The 17,117-nt window shown below is 35.0% G+C and overlaps 1 protein-coding gene across 7 annotated transcripts in view; it reads left to right on the forward strand.

Moving 5' to 3' along the window:
• UBE3A (ubiquitin protein ligase E3A) overlaps positions 1-17,117 on the forward strand; it is a 98,926-nt gene that overhangs the window by 14,866 nt on the left and 66,943 nt on the right. Inside the window, exons 1-5 of one of the 7 annotated variants that reach the window (XM_035023942.1) lie at positions 3,970-6,037; positions 10,495-10,558; positions 12,722-12,841; positions 14,349-14,561; positions 16,127-16,171. In XM_035023942.1, the coding sequence (XP_034879833.1) occupies positions 14,410-14,561; positions 16,127-16,171 (197 nt within the window). In that variant the 5' untranslated portion in view covers positions 3,970-6,037; positions 10,495-10,558; positions 12,722-12,841; positions 14,349-14,409. Of the gene's footprint in view, positions 1-3,969; positions 6,038-10,494; positions 10,559-12,721; positions 12,842-14,348; positions 14,562-16,126; positions 16,172-17,117 lie in introns of those variants that run through there. The other 6 variants (XM_035023948.1, XM_035023941.1, XM_035023943.1 and 3 more) reach the window with 6 other exon arrangements.

Below are 17,117 nucleotides of genomic sequence, written 5' to 3' on the forward strand. Positions count from 1 at the left end.
GTTATATACTCTTCTTCTTTTGGCTTTGTTCTTTTAGCATGTATTAGAGATACATTTTGTGTTTATCACTTTTTTAAAAAAATATAGTATGACTGTGCCACAGTTTGCTTATTCATTTTTTTGGTGAACATTTAGATTTTTTTCCAGCATTATGCTGTTGTGAATAAAGGTACTCTTTGCATGTGTCTTTGTGTGAAGATACTTTCATCTCTCCAGGGTAAACACCTTAAGTTGTAATTACTGGATCACATGACAAGTTTATGTTCATATTTATAAGGCATTATTTTCCAGATAGTTATACAATTTTGCATTCCCACCAGCAGTGTATGAAAGTTCCAGTTCTTCCAAATCCTTGTCAGAATTTGATACTCTCAAATTGCAGACATTCCGATGGGTGTGTGGTGGTATCCCATTGCAGTTTCTTTTTCTTTAACTATGGTAAAATACACGTAACATAAAAATCCATCATTTTAACTTTTTTTAAGTGTACAGTTCAGTGACATAAAGTATATTCATGTTGTGCAGCCATCACTCTTACTCATCTCTGGAAATTCTTCATCATCCCAAACTCAAATTCTGTACTTGTTAAACAGTAACACTCCCCTGCCCCTGTTATCTTCCCCCTCCCTCCAGCCTCCAGTGACCACTGTTACACTTTCTGTCTCTAAGAATTTGACTATTCTAGCTACTTACGTAAGTGTAATCATACAATATTTGTCCTTTTGCTTCTGGCTTGTTTCACTTACCATGATATCCTCAAGGTTCATTCATGTTACAGCATGTATCAGAATTTCCTTCCTTCCTTCCTTCCTTCCATTTATTTTTGATAGAAAGAGTGAGCATGCGAACCCACACATGAGCGGGGGGAAGGGCAGAGGAAGGAGAGAAGCAGACTCCTTGCTGAGCAGGGAGCCCAATGCTGGGCTTGATCTCACAACCCTGAGATCATGACCTGAGTGAAATCAAGAGTCTGAAGCTCAAGTGACTGAGCCATCCAGGTGCCCCTCCTTCTTTTGTAAGGCTGAATAGTATTTCTTTGTATGTAAAAATACCACATTTGTTTAACCATTCATTCACTGGACACTTGGGTTGCTTCTTTTGGCTATTATGAATAGGCTGCTGTAAACATGGGTATACAGATAATCTCTTCAAGTTCTTGCTTTCAGTTCTTGCATGTTTAGTTCTTGGGTATATACCTAGGAATGGTATTGCAGGGTCATATGGTAATTCTGTTTAATTTTGGGGGGTGAATCAGCATACCATTTTCCACAGTGGCTGTATCCATTTTACTTCCTACCAGCAATCACAAGGTTCCAGTTTCTCCACATCCTTGCTAACACTTGCTGTTTTGTTATTTTTAAAAAAACAATTTTCATACTAAAGGGTGTGAAGTATGGTTTTTACATTTCCCTGATGAAGAATGATGTTGAGACGTTTTTATGTGTTTATAGGCCATGTGTATATCTTTTTTGAGTATCCATATACTTCGCTCATTCTTTTCAGGATACAAACTCTTTATTAGATATATCTATTTCTTCTGTGTCATTACTGATTTTTTTTGTTAATTATTTTATTAATTACCAAGAGAGGAGTATTGAGACCTTCAACTGTAATTGTGAGCTTGCCATCTTTTCTTTCAGGTCTGTCCATTTTTGCCTCATGTATTTTGAAGCTCTAGCTATTAGGTGCTTTCACATTTAGGACTGTTAGATCTCTTTGTTGAATTGATTGTTGTTATGAAATATCTCTCTGTGGTTCTCTGGTAATGTTCTTATCCCAAAGTCTCCTTTGTCTGCTATTAGTATAACCAGTCCTCCTTTGTTATGATTCATGTTTGAATATTATATTTTTTCCAACTTACCTGTCATTATGTATAGTGTCTTTCTTTTGACAATATATAGTTGCATCTTTTTGATTGATTTTTATAATTTCTTGCTGTATTCAGTCCATTTGCATTTATTATAATTGACTATATGGTTAGGTTTAAGACTACCAAGTTACTATTCGTCTTCTGTTTGTTCCATCTATCTTCTTTCTCCCCTTTCCTGTTTTCTTTTGGATTGAGTGTTTTTATAGAAGTTTGTTTGATCTTTGCTGCTAGCTTATACCTTATTCTTCCTCTGCCCCCAGTGGTTGTGCTAGTACTTACAATATTCCTTAGTTTATATCAGTCTCTCTCTCTCTATATATATATATTTATCAGTATATTGTGAGAATTCTAATACATTTACCATTTAGATTCTAGCTACTTACGTAAGTGTAATCATACAATACAAAACAAATATAAATTTGTTTACACTCTGTCATCCTTTTGGGTATTGTAGTCTTAAATTTTACTTCTGTATAAGTTATAAACTCCACAGTCTTATTTGTAATTATTTCTTTTAAACGGCCAGTTGTTTTGTAAAGACATTTAAAAACCAAGAAATTATCAAACCAAGTTATTAAACCAAATTATCAACATTTTTTGGTATTTATGCTCATACTTACCATTTTCATTTTCCTTTGTGTAGATTTGTATAGATTTCTTTATGTAGACCCAGGTTTGAAGAACTTAGAAATTTTTAAAGTGCAGATCTTTTGGCCAAAAAACTTTTAGGTTTTATTTGCATGAAAATGCCTCTATTTCATTTTTATTGTTTTATTAGGAAAAATACTCAAATTCATACAGGTGTGAAATAATTGTAGAATGTAATTCCACAATTAACATTTTGCTTTGTGTCATATCTATCCATCTATTAATTTGTTTTATTTTTTTGATGCTTTTCAAAGTAAGTTGCAGTTATTAGTATTCCTCATCCTTAACTTCAGCATGTATATTGTAACTAAAACTTAGTAATTTATAACTTTAGTATATTGAATTTAACTGATTTTGGTATATTGTTCCAGTTATTAACAAATCACCCTTAAATATCAACATTTAGTTTGCTTATGAATTTGTGCTTTGTGCAGAGACTGGAAAGCATAGTTTGTCTTGGCTTTAAGCTTGTCAGAGAAGCTTGATAACTGATGTAATTTGATAATTGAAGGCTGGAATCATCTGAAGGATGGCTCACAAATCTGGAGATTGATGCTGGCTGTCAGGACTTCAGCTAGAGTTCAGGACTATGTTGCCTTTATATGTATGTGGTTGCTTGGCTTCCTTGCCAGGTGGCTGACTTATTCAGTATGGCAGTGAATGGCATTTTTATGACTTAGCATTAAGTCACAGAGTACCACATTCTCTTGACTGAAAGAATCACAGAGGCCACTCAAATTAAAGGAGAAAGGACATAGACCCCACTACCTGATGGAGAATGCCAGTGTTGACCTTGTAAAAAGAGCATGTGTGATGGATTATATTGTGGTGGCAATCTTTGGAAAATAAAGTCTACCACATACATCATTCCATGAGTTTTGACAAATGTGTACACCTTTGCAGCACTTAAGTCCTATCAAGTTATAGAACCTATACCCATTCCTAGTCAGTTCCTGTCCCCATATCACTTCTCCAAATCAACCATTGTTCTGGTCACTTTTCATCCTAGATTAGTTTACCTTGCACTAGAATTTATATGAGGTTACTTTTACTCAGCATAATATTTTTGAAATTCATCCATGTTATTGCATGTATCAGTTGTTTGTAACTTCATTCTTACACTGTTTTCAGTTCCTAGCTGTTAGGAATAAAGCTAAAATGAACAATTATTTGAAAGTCTGTGTGGATATATATGATATCTTTTCTCTTGGGTAAGTGCCTAAGATTGTGATTTTTGGATTATAGGGTAGTTATAATGCCAGATCTTTTCTCCAAATTGGTTTGTTTTGTTTTACACTCCTACCAACAGTATATGAGATTTCCAGGGAGGAACAGAGGAGGAGGAAGAAGGAGGGGAATGAATCTCAAGCAGACTGTGCTGAGCACAGAACCCAGTGCAGGGCTCGATCCCATGACCCCAAGATCATGACCTGAGCCGAAACCAAGAGTCTGATGCTTAACCAACTGAGCCACCCAGGTGCCCTATTTTAGCTTTTTGTTTCTGATGAGAAGTCTATGGTTATACCCATCTTCCTTCCCCTGTACTTAGGGTCTTTTCTCTGGCCTCCTTTTAAGATTTTCTCTTTATCACTGGTTTGTGATTATCCTGCTTAGGATTTGTTCAGTTTTTCTGTTTTTGTTTTTTTGATTTGTGCATTTATGGTTTCATCAAATTTGAAATAAGTGTCAGCCATTATTTCTTCTATGTATTTTTTAAATCACTTCCCTGCCTCTTATGTGGTCTCTTTTTCTTGGGACTCCAGTTACATATGTGTTAGACCATTTGATCTTGTCTTCAGGTCATTAACATATTATTTTTAGTCTTTTTGTCTCTCTGTGCTTCAGTTTGCTTTGTTTTCTGTTTCATTGTTCCTTTTTTTCTTCCTATAGTGTCAAATACTTTCAGATATCTTAGTTTGTATTTCTAAAACTTCCATTTGATTTGTGTTTTCCATTTCTTACATAGCCTTTGAATTTTTGACCATATTTATAATAGTATTTGAAAGCCCTTATCTACTGGTTCCATCAGTTTCTTCATTTCAGGGTCCATTGATTGGTTTTTTCTCTTGGTTCTGGGTCATATTTCCTTGTTTGCCTATTTAGTAATTTCTTACTGGATGCTGCACATCGTAATAGTCTGTTGTTGAGTGACTAGATTTTGTTGTTTTTTTGAGTATTAAACTTTGTTTTGGCAGCCAGCTAAGTAACTTGCTGGTCACTTTGATCCCTCAAGGTTATATTAGGGTGTGTCTGCAGAAGTCTTTATTTAAGGCTAGTAGTTACTATAAAGGCATGGCCCTTCTTAGTTCTCTACAAAATATCCCTAGTGTCGGTATATTCTCTTCACTCTGGTTTGGGGGAGTTGAGGGATTTCCCAGTCCTGTATGAGCACTGGGAATATTTCAGCTCACTGCTCCTCTTTCTCTAGTTTCAAGGAGTCTTTTACCTTACAGTTTAGGAGCAGAATCAAAGGATTGCCAAGTGGCAGAATTCTGGAGCCTTTACTTTGCATAACTGCCTTCCTCTCATTCTGTTTTACAAATTCAGCCTCTGGAACTTTGAGTTTTTCACTTTAGTGATACTGTTGCCCTCTGTTTAGATTTCCCCTTTATTGGCTACAGATTGGAAAGTGCCTCCAGACAGAAATCTGAGCATTGGGGTGCTCACTTCATTTCTGTTGGTTCTCTCATGGATCACAGTCCTGCATTGTCTGTTACCCAGATCTGAAAACAGCTGTTTCATATATTGGTTTTTTTTTTTTGGACAAGAAGCCACTTAACATACTTTTGGGTCTTTCTCTGGGCTTACCTTCTGTTCCACTTACTGTTTATCTAATGCTCATACCTTACCTTAAAATAAACTTTTGATTGAAGTATAATATACATACAGAAGAGTGCACATAAAATGTACGCATAGCTTGTCGAACTTTCACACAGTGAGTACATTTAGCCAGCAGTCAGATCAAGAAATAACAGCAGCAGCAACTCTGAAGCCCCTTTACACTCTTTGTTACTACCTCTCTTCCCTCAAGAGTAACCACTATCTTGACTTCTAATAGCATAGACTAGATTTTCCTGTTTTTATGCTTTATATAACTAGAATCCATCATATTTAGTTGTGTCTGGCTTCTCTCACTTAACATATTTATGACATTCATCCACATTGTTGGTTGTAGTCGTTGATAGTTTATGATAGTTGCTGTATAGTATTCCACTTTAGGAATATTCCACAATTTATTCATTTTGCTGTTGATGGACAGATAATTTAGTTACTTTCGGTTTGGGACTACTTAGAATATTGCTATTCTAAACATTCCACTAAATATATACTCATTTCTGTTTGATGTATACTTAGAAGTGGAAGTTTCAAGTCCTAGAGTATGCATGCATTTAGTTTTAGTAAATACTGTCAGTTTTTGAGAGTTGTACTGATTTTAATTATACTATTTAATATTCTGTGGTTTAATCCCTGGTAGAACAAGTTTCTTGAGAAAAAGAGACCTTATTCTTCCATTAAAAGGTGAAATTTTCTTGGTTATTTTGGTATGCTTGGTCTTCAAAACTTTTGTTAAATTGGCATTGGATTAAATTTGTGTTAATTGGGAAAAAATGATACCCTTGTTTGTTTATACATGAATTCCATTTGGAACTAGCCCAAAATCCTTTGTCAGGATCCTGATTGTTTTTTTTTTTTTGTAGAGGGGAGGTGTGGTGTCAAGAAAACATAGTCTCCATTACTATGAGAATAAAAAATATGGATAAAATGAGCCGTACCATGAACCAGTTTACAACTAGAAGCACTGATAAATGTATATGGATAGCTATAATATAAGGCAGAAAATAATATAGGGTAGAAATTAATAAGTATTGTATTAATAGCATATAGTAAGACCCAAAAGACAGTGGTTATTTACAGAAGAGGTTAGAGAACCCTGTGAGATACAGCCTTTAGAATGAATAGAGTTTTTAATAGGGTATGGTAGATTGTTGTTGGATGGAGTTTAGTTAGCAAAGGATAGGGAAGTATTTCTGAGTGAAGTGACCTGAGAAACAAAACATTGAAGTCAGAAATACTGATGGCCAGTATGTAATAACCAGTAATCCAGGGATGGGACTAGATCATCAAGTGCCTGGTAATAATGTTATGTAGTGGGCAGTAAGGCTTGTATGAAAGGGTAGAGATCAGTGACCAGGACCGCATATGATATGTAGAGTTTGAAATTTAACTTGTAGGCATTAGGGAGGCATAGACTATTTTGAGCTTGAGAGTGATATGACAAAGTTGGGAAGATAATTCTAGTAGAGGGAGTAAAGGATACAGGCAAATGGGAAACCAGGTGAAGTAATGAGGGTCTGTACTATTTTGGTATACGTGGAGAAAAATAAGGAAGCAAGAGATACTTCAAAGGTAAAATTTACAGGATTTGATTATAAATCAGAAGTATGGTACAGTGGAATGAGGATGGCCTTTAGAATCAGACAACTTGTGTTTGAATCATAACCTTTATTTACTAGTTAAATGATCTAAATAAAGCAAGTCACTTAAGAGAAAACTTTCCTCTCTGTGAGTATCTTCAAGCATTAGAAGTATAAAAATGAATGATCCAGAGTCTGGACTGGCAGGTTTGGGCCAAGTTGTGTATAGTTTGATTTGAAATGTTTGGAAGATCTAGTTTTATTCTGAAAGCAACTAAAAGTCAACAAAGGAAGAATTGGGGGTAGTGTTGGAATATGGGAGATTTCTGAGATAGAATTGGTAGCACTGGGTGAACAATTTGCTGTACTGGGAAAGCGGGGGCCTTCTCTTTAGAATATGACTAGGCGAATGGACTGATAGAGCCATTATTATCTCACAAGGTTTTTCTTAATATGTGTGCTAAATCTTGCTCATGCCTCAGAGCTTAGTTTATATGTCACTTCAGGAAGAATGCCTCTCCTGTTTTCCCAGATTGTCGGAACTCTATATACACTTACCATATCCTGTGTTTCTCTCTCATAACACTGAATTATACATTGCAAATGCATAATTTACTGTGGTTTTTTATTATTTGTACCCATTTTGCTTATTGCATGAGGACAAGAGATTATGTCTAATTTCTTTAACTGTGTTTTGTTGTTTTTTTTTTTTTAAGATTGTATTTATTTATTTGACAGAGAGACAGCGAGAGAGGAAACACAAGCAGGGGGAGTGGGAGAGGGAGAAGCAGGCTTCCTGCCGAGCAGGGAGCCCGATGTGGGGCTCAATCCCAGGACCCTGAGATCATGACCTGAGCCGAAGGCAGTCGCTTAACCAACTGAGCCACCCAGGCGCCCCTTTAACTGTGTTTTTATCCACTTCATAGGCACTCAAAATCTATTACACTTTTTAAATTGAGATATAATTGATGTATAACACTGTATTAGTTTCAGCTAGTAGACATTTTTTGAATGAATGAATAAGAATTTGAAGGTTAACAAGTATCAACCCGCATAGTGGTTAGGCTAAATAAAAATGAGAGGGAGAAAATAAAGAATGGCAACAATTTTTTCAGTCTGTAACTAGAAGAACAGCTAGATGGGGCACATTTAAGTTGGGAGTGAGTTTTTTGGGAAATAATTGAATTTGATTTTAGATGCTAATGATAACATCAAGTGTATGTGTACCATTGGTAATTGAGAGTAGCAGACTTAAAACTCAAGTTAAAGACGTAAAGATGTAGAGTTAGGGATCCTAAGTATGGAGGTGCTATCGAAATGGATGGAATTGCACGGATAATTAATTTAGGTTAAGAAAAGGGACTAGTGCAAGAAACTTGAGTGACCAAGAATGAGAGCTAGGAAGGTGAATTAACAGAAGGCCTAGTTGCTGTCAGAGGTAGAATGTAGGTAGGTACAGCATTATGGAAGTGAGAGGAGGTGAGGAACGATTAGTAGAGTGAAATGCTACAGAAATAAAGTAGGATTAGGGGCCACAGGATTTAGAATACACAGGAAAGATGATGACTTCTGTAAGAAAAATGTCAGTAGGTGGAAGGTATTGTATATCAGCAGCTGAGCTAATGGTTTTCAGGTCTTTCAGCAGTTGAAGGAAAATAAGGAGCCAGTACTCATGGGTTAATGGAGTTGAGGGGATTATGTGGGGAATACTATATGAAAGCAGTATTTAAACATTTTAACCTAACTATAGAATGGATGAGAATAGTCTTTGATCAGTTGTGAAATTTATAAATGTACAAAACTTAAAAGAGTTTCAACAAGAAGCTTTACCCATAAATTTAAGAGATAACCATGGTGCAAAGGAGAAGGGAAGTGCTGAGGGAACGCGACAAAAAAGTGATAGAAAAGGTAGTCTGTGAAATTAAGGTTTGACCTAGGTTTAGAAAGAGGTGAAGGAAATAGGCTATTGGAGAGGAGATGAAACACATACCAGATGTAGTAATAATAATATAGACATGTATATATGTGTTGTGTATATATAGAGTGAGATTTGGAAGAGATGAAGCACATACCAGGTATAGTAATAATAATATAGAGACATGTATATATGTGTTGTGTATATATAGAGTGAGATTTGGAAGAGATGAAGCACATACCACGTATAGTAATAATAATATAGAGACATGTATATATGTGTTGTGTATATATAGAGTGAGATTTGGAAGATGGACCATTTTAAGAATAATGAAAATGTTAGAGGGGCAGATGAATGTAGACCAATAAAGGCATATCTTACTAGATTTCATTTTTTATTCTTAGATTATTATTAGACTGAGCCCTCTGTTGGAGAGGGACACAGATATAAATAAAGGCACTAGATCTGGTATTAGGGTGCTAATGGTAAATTTGCAAAGATAATACCTAACATTTCTGGTTCTTAAGGTTTGTCTTGCTTATCCTATATCATTCTAGATTTGGTATATTTCCCTGTTTTTATGTGTTCCTAATCTTCTAAGGCAAGGTTTCTCAAATTGGGATCTGTGCATTGCCTGAAATGTATGTTAAAAATACAGATTCATGTACCCCCACTTTATGCACTGAATCACAGTCTATGAAAGTAGAGATCAGGTATCCATTTTTTTACCGATTTTCCCAGCTGATTCTATTATTGAATAGATTGAGACCTTGGTCCTCTAAGGTCTTAAAACTTGGTTAATTAAAAAAATATGTATATGCTGAGCATTCATTTTTCTACCATCAACCTGTAGGGCACTGGGTGGGTTTCTTAATCTTTGGGAATTGGTTTCTTCATATATGATGAAAGGAAATGGGTTAAAAGATTGCAGTTCTTATTCCACTGAGAAATGCTCCGATCATATACAAATGAGTTAAGAATTTACAGTGATTATTTGGGTGCATGCTTCAAGCTCAGAATTTGGTTTTTGGTGAGTTTAGTTTCGATAGAAATGTTAAATATTTTATTTAAGAAATAGTCATTGTTACCATGTATTGAGCTCCTGTTATGTGCCAGGAAGCATTGTCCTACGTACTGTGAAAACATTTTCTCTAAAACTCAAAATGACCTGACACCTGAGACTCAGAGACAAAAGACCTGCCTGAGGCTGCTAATCTAGGAGGTAGTGGACAGGTGCCTGTAAAATGTACCTAACATAGCAGGTGCTTAGCATAGAGAATTTAATTAAAAGCTAAATTGTTATAGGTATCTGAAGGAATTAGAGGCATATAGTCAAACAGTTTTCATACATTTTCAGCCCTTTTGGAAGAAGGGAAGAGTAAAGAAATGGCAAGCTGTAAGCCCTGTGGATGAATATGGGAAATGTGGCTCTGCCAGCTGAAAGCACTGAGGCAACAGGGCCTGTCTGACCACCCTTGCATGCATCCTGGCAACAGCATTAGGGACACTTGTCTGTTCATATGTTTTTGGATATTCATAAATATTAACAAAATGAATTTCCTTTTAATGAATTTTGGGGGAAAATTTCTTTTGAGTTTATCCAGTTGTTATGTGAAAAGAATTGAGTGAGGTGTTTTATATTTTAGGTTAAAAATCTGTAAGAACCTGATTTTAGAATTCACCAGCTCCTCAGAAGTTTGGCGAAATATGGTATGTTTCTGTTTTTATTTTTTGGAATTCAAAATTGCATGTATATCTTAATGTCATAGTTAGAATATAATGACAAACATTTTCAGCAAATTTGGGTGCTTGCCATTTTTAAAGCAATGTGCAAGGTACTAAATCACTGTGCTGCCAGGTAGACTATGAGGGACATAAGTGGGATTCTGAAAGAAATCAGAAGAGGTTAATGTGTTATGAGAAGTGAAATCTTATGCATGAGAAGATTGAATGGGGCAGGTTTGGCTGTTAGACTATATGAGTTTAATAATAGCTTCCATTTGTTGAGCTCTTACTATGTGCCAGGCACTATTCTGAGCAATTTTATATGTTGGTTTGTTCATCCTCAGGACAGCCTTCTGAAAAAGACACTATTGTAGTCTCAGTTCTCCCTATGAATGAAATGAGGCTCAGAATGGTTAAGGAACTTGCCCAAGAGTTGCCATCTAGTAAGTGACCAAACAGGGACTTGAATCCAGATTGGTTCTGGAGCTTGTTTGTGCTCTGTTGAGCACTGGACCTCATAAAAAAGGAGACTAGTAGAGAGAACTTGACTCAGTAATTTTCAAAATACATGTAGCTCTTCAATGAATTAATTTACTTCCATTGATTAGTTAAGAGGTATTTTAACTTAAGATGTTGACAGATTAGAAAGTTAGACTTCTTTGGATCTTCTAAATCTATATACACATTTAGTATTATGAGAGAGAACCCAAGAGGGAACATGGTTCATTTCAGGGACGCCATTGCCTCTCCCTCATGTGGAGCCTCAGGAATGTCCTAGGCTCTTATTAGGAGACATGTAGCTATGATAGGGAAATTGTATTATTTCTTCCAGGGATTATAAGTCCCATTTATTGAAGTCACCTAAAGTTATTTATATATATTAAGGCCAACCCTCACCTTTATTTGAATTTGAAGCCCAAGTTTATAGGCTGCTGTAGAGATATGGGCCTAAGCACTGATATTTCAAGTCTTCTCTTCGTATTCTCAGATACCTTACTATTTTATATTGAGTTTTGGGTCCATGCTGGTAACCACCTTCTGTAGTTGTCTCTTGTCACTTTGAAGTGACTATCAAAGGGTATTTTATTTTATTTTATTTAGTTAACTGTCAAGGGTATTTTTTTCTCCCTCTTAATTTTCTCATTTTTCCTTAGTTCACTTTTCAGATTTGGCCTGGATATACAGTTTGGTAGGGAAATAATTAAGGGGAAAACTAGCTGCACAAAATGAGTTTTCAATACTGGGATATTTCAGATGTAGATCTTTGCCAGAATTATATAGGATTAGGATGTCTGATAAATTTGAACCATGACAATCAAGAAAGTTCAGCTAAGGCCACGTAAGGGAATCAAAAGATACTAGGTTGAGGGAGGAGGACATATTTTTATATTTTGCCAATCTCTTCATGAAATTGAGTATTAGTGGATTTATGGCTGAGAAAGAATAGAAAAGATTTTCATGAAGTACCCAAGATGTTTGGGCTAATGTTAGATTACCTTACTTAAATATAGAATAAGTAGGACTAGACTTTGTGTGTGTGTGTGTGTGTGTGTATGTATATAATTATTTATTAAGCATTTGACTACCTGGAAAACCCTATGACTGTTAGTCTTATTTAAACAATTGCCATATTCTAAATCTTTGCTCCATTACATATACATAACTTAATGAAACTCTCCTATAGTAAAACTAAGACCAAAAAATTCTAACCCTGGATAGGAAATCGGTAGGTTTGAGTTTTAATCTTAGCTTCTGCACTAATTCTAAAATCTTGGGCAAGTCAATTAATCACTCTAAGTCTGCTTAGTTTGTTTTTTGTTTGTTTTCTTAAATTCTTACTGTAGTATCTGCCCTGATGAGGTAGAGCCAAAGTTGTCATGAGACTCAAGCAAGATACTGTTGACCAAAGTGCATTGTAAACTGTAACACTCCATAAAGTACAAGAGATTATCACCACATTTTCTCAAGAGATCATTTAAGGGGAAAAATAATGCTGGAAAATAGTCCTTAAAAGCATTTCTATAATAATTACTCTTCTGATGAATGTTGCATTGACACCTAATTTGAAGCTTTGAAGATTATTTTTTGAACGATGGATTGGGTTTATATATTAAAGTGTTCTAACTAAAGATTTGTTTAATTTGTTAGAGTTATTAAACCTACGCTCAGATCAAGTTAGCAGCTAGACTGGTGTGACAACCTGTTTTTAATCAGTGACTCAAAGCTGTGATCACCCTGATGTCACCGAATGGCCACAGCTTGTAAAAGGTAATTTTGAATGTTATTTTACAGCCTTTAAAAGGCTGTTATTGTAAAGTAAAATACGTGCTGTAAAAAATGAAGAAAATGTGTAGTTGGCAGGAATAATGTGAATAGTTTACCTAAGTGTTAATGCGCTTCTCCATTAAATATCCTTCCTAAAATATTTTATGCTTTTTCCCCCCAGTTCTGTGTGTATAAGTAAACAGGAAGGTATTTCTCAAAAATTTCAAGTTTTTAAATATGTTATTATGAACATTATAAAAACTATGAAAAAATTCTCAGTGTGCATTTTATGTGGTGAGAGTTCTAACTAAAATGCTTCTCTAGAAATCTTTACAACTTTAATAAAACTGGTGTGATTTTCTTTCCTAAAGAGTTGCAGTGGAGGTAAAAGGAGTGACTTGCAGGCTGGACAAGCTGCACCCATTATTATTGGAAATGAGCCTCTATTTGAATGTTCTGGCTCATGCTGCAGTATTTAGATTAGGAGGCATTTTGTGATCACTTTTCTGTGATCCAAATCAAGACCCTAAAATAGAGACTTCCAATACTTATTTTTTATTTTCTAATATTACTTACTATTTGTTTTAAAATTTTTTTTCTGGTTTGTTATTGTGACAAATTTTAGGTTAACCTGAGTCAGTACTTTTTTTTTTTTTTCTCTTTGGTTATATCCTGAATTTGGTAAAGTTATGAACATGTACTAGATCCTTACTTCCAAAACTCGACAGTGATGAATAAAGAGACTCTTTAGTGGCCAAAGTAAAGCTTTGAAACAATTGGTAGATGTTAGATAATTTCATAGTTTTGGAAATGAATGCTAACTTTAGGATATTTTTTGGTAAGTTATTTACAGTATTACAGCAATATAAGCAGAATGACTAGAAATTTATTCAGACATGTACTATTACTTATAACCGCCAGAAAAGTGTTTCTGTTAGTTTTTTGTATATTCACTTTTCTTTTAATTAAAAACAATTTCCATTTTGAGTAGAAAACAGCTTGGGCTAATAACCATGTTTATGAGACCCAGGATAGACCTGTTTTAGGGTAATACTCTTTCATTCCTTCCTTATTCTTTTGTCCTTCTGTTAGACTGAATTGGTTTAATTACTTGGTTTGACAAATAAATGTTTTTTTGTAGCTCACTTGAATATATGTTAATATTAAATGGTAATCCACTATATTTATAATAATTTGGTGACAATTTGATGCTAATGTTTACATATTCTCTTGTTTAGGGAACAGAAATTGGAAAACAGTGTAGTTACCTTTTGATGATGTATTTAACTTCTATCCCATTTCTCAAAACTTTGTAGCAGTTATATATTGTGCTTCTAAGACTCGAATTTGTTTTCCCTCTGCTTGTGTCTTACCTTTTTGCAGTAGTATTTTAATTTTCCTGTCATTGTGTCCTCATTTTTTTTCCCTCTCTCTTTCTCTATCCCTGTTAATTTTGAAAGTTTTGCCGCCTGCGTGTTTGAAAGCTTCTAATCTGCCTCTCTTCCCTTAGTGCCAGCAGGTTTATTTTTTGTTTTGCAAGCCTGCTCTGCCTCCTTACAGTATGACATCTGATGCTGGAGGGTCGCACTTTCAAAAATGAGTCAGCTGGTACATGGGGTTATCATCAGTTTTTAGCTCTTCTGTCTGAGACATACAAACAAGTTTGGAAGCAATCTTGGGGTACTTACCCACAAGGCTGGTGGAGACCAGGTGTGTCACAAAGGTGATTTGCTTGCTCCCTGGGGGAGAGGGTGGAGTGAAATTTTTGCATTTGTGTCAGTGCCAAGTCACTGTCACCTCCAGCATGCCCCAATTTTTAGTTCTAATATAACTTTGTGCAAAATTGAAAATGTAAATATACTGCAAAGAGGATCTAAAATATTTGAGCTGCTGGAGTCTCTCTCTCTCTTTTTTTTTTTTTTTTTTTTTTTGCATTCTTGTCCTTGGACTCTAAATGAACTGCAGTGAGGGGTAATTTTGAAAATCTAATAAAGAAGTAAGATTTTTAAAAGCTAAGAAATGTGGAGAACAGTTTGTTTCTTTTTTTTCTTTTTTTTTTTTGGCTGGTGACTCTAATTTTAAGATTCTTTTGTTAAAGTTGTTCACAATTAGAAGTCTCAAGTCAGTGATAAATTTACAGACCAGGTCATTGTAATGTCATTTGGAAAATTTAGTTTTTGATCTCTAAAAAAATTTTTGAGAATTTGAGTGTTAGCAATCAAGATTATGTTGATTTAACTTAGTATACATTGACCAATGCTGTTTATAAAACTGAATAGGGTAACAGGAATTTATTTTTTTAACAGCATGGTAGGAATAGGCAAAATTCATTCGTACCCCAAAATGAAAGTAAGACTTTTTAATGTCTTAGAATTTTGAATATTTCTATTCAAGATAGTAATAGTATATTAAAAAATAATAGAAAACAACTGGCAACTATTTATAACTGAAATCAGTTCACAATTATCCATAGTAAAATTTTAATACCCCAGCTTGGTACACTTTTGATAGGTAATGCATTTTGCCAGTATATTTTCAGGGAAGGTTAATTTCATTGTTGAACCAAGATAATCGTGATTAGAATGGTAAATCTGACTTAAAGTGTCTCAAAATTCACTAAGGCTATTAGATTAAAATTTGAATTATCTAGAGCAGAAGTTAGCAAACTTTTTCTCAACAGGCCGGATAATAAATACTTTAGGCTTTGTGGGGCATATATCTCTTGTCAGTTTCTCACCTCTGCTCTTGCAGTGTCAAAGCAGCCATGGACAATGTATGTAAATGAATGAATTGTGGCTGTATTCTAATACTACAGAAATAGGTGCCTGACCCAGGCCTTAGTTTGTTGTCCCAGGAAATAGTTTGCTGACCCCTGATCTAAATATAGTTTGGGACTGTGAATACCAGTGAATACTTTTGATATTTTGGATAACCAATAGTTGGCTGTAGAAAGTTTCATAGTTGTATGTTTTTATTATAAATATTTGACTTTGTGAATAATTATGATTTATTATACATTTTACTCCTTTGTATGTTGGTATCTAAATAGTGTTTACAGTTTCCTTTCCTTAAAAAAATGCACTGACTTTTTATTAGTCCAGCTTTTATAATAAACGTGTTGAATGGCAATCTGATTTGATCACTTTTTTCTTCTGTTAAAATCTTTAGTTACTTTTAAAACTGTTAACGATTAAATCTTGTTTTCAAATTTGTCTACTAATATAACATGTCTGCCCATTTTTGGAATATGGAATGTTTTGCTTAACTTTCCTCAATTGCATTTTACAGATCGCCAGGAGAACCTCAGTCTGACGACATCGAAGCTAGCCGAATGTAAGTGTAACTTGGTTGCGGCTGTGGTGTCTTTTAAGTTACCCTAGATTGCTTTAAAGGTATTAAATTATTTGAAAATTATTTCTAGTTATGAGAGGGTAATACATTAAAAAATGGGAAAGAGGAGTGTGCCTACTGTTTTTCCTACCAAATAAATACCTCTGAACTTTGGTACCATGTCACTAGATTTCTACTTTTAGGTAGATAGTTGTATACTCCTGCATTATAATGTGTTTTTGGTTACCTGGCAGTTGTGTGGAAATAGAGAGGGGAAAGAGTTCAGGTTAACAATCATTTATTAAATACTCACTATTCAGCTGGTGGTGTGTTGTGGATACAGAGATGCGTAATAATTAGTTCCTAACCCACAGAATTTTATAGTCTATTCAATGTGAAAGAGAAACAAATCTTTAGTCACTGTGGTAGAAGGATACCCAGGATGCAGCAGGAACATAAAGGAGTACTGGGTTACCTGGGTATACAGTGGGAACCTAATCCATGTGGCAGGGAAGTAGGGTGGCCAGGGTAGGCCAAATTAAATCTTAAAGTGTAACTTGGAGTTAGTGGAAGGCATCAGCAGGGTTGTTCTAGGCAGAAGTATGGGTGAAGTTATAAAACGGCATAGTGAGCATAGGGAACAGTAGGCAGTTGAGGATTTTTAGATCATAAACTAACTGAAAGGCAGGAAAATGAAGGAGGTAAGACTTGAGAGAAAGGGCTAGAGCCTTGCATGGTATGTGAAAGACCTAGGCCTGTCTCTTTGGTATTTGGGAGTCAATAAAGAATTTGCTGAGGAAGGAGTGAGTAGTAACCTTGTTAGACATAAAATTTTAATAGTTTTGGCAGGAGAGAAACGGAATTGAAGAGAAGTGTGTGGTGGTAGGGTGACCAGTGCTTCAGCAGTTCAGTCAATAAAAGCCTTAAAAAGGACAGTGACAGAATAGGA

This window comes from Mirounga leonina, unplaced genomic scaffold (genome assembly GCF_011800145.1).
Source record: "Mirounga leonina isolate KUSES-001 unplaced genomic scaffold, KU_Mleo_1.0 Mir_178, whole genome shotgun sequence".
Taxonomy (NCBI): domain Eukaryota; kingdom Metazoa; phylum Chordata; class Mammalia; order Carnivora; family Phocidae; genus Mirounga; species Mirounga leonina.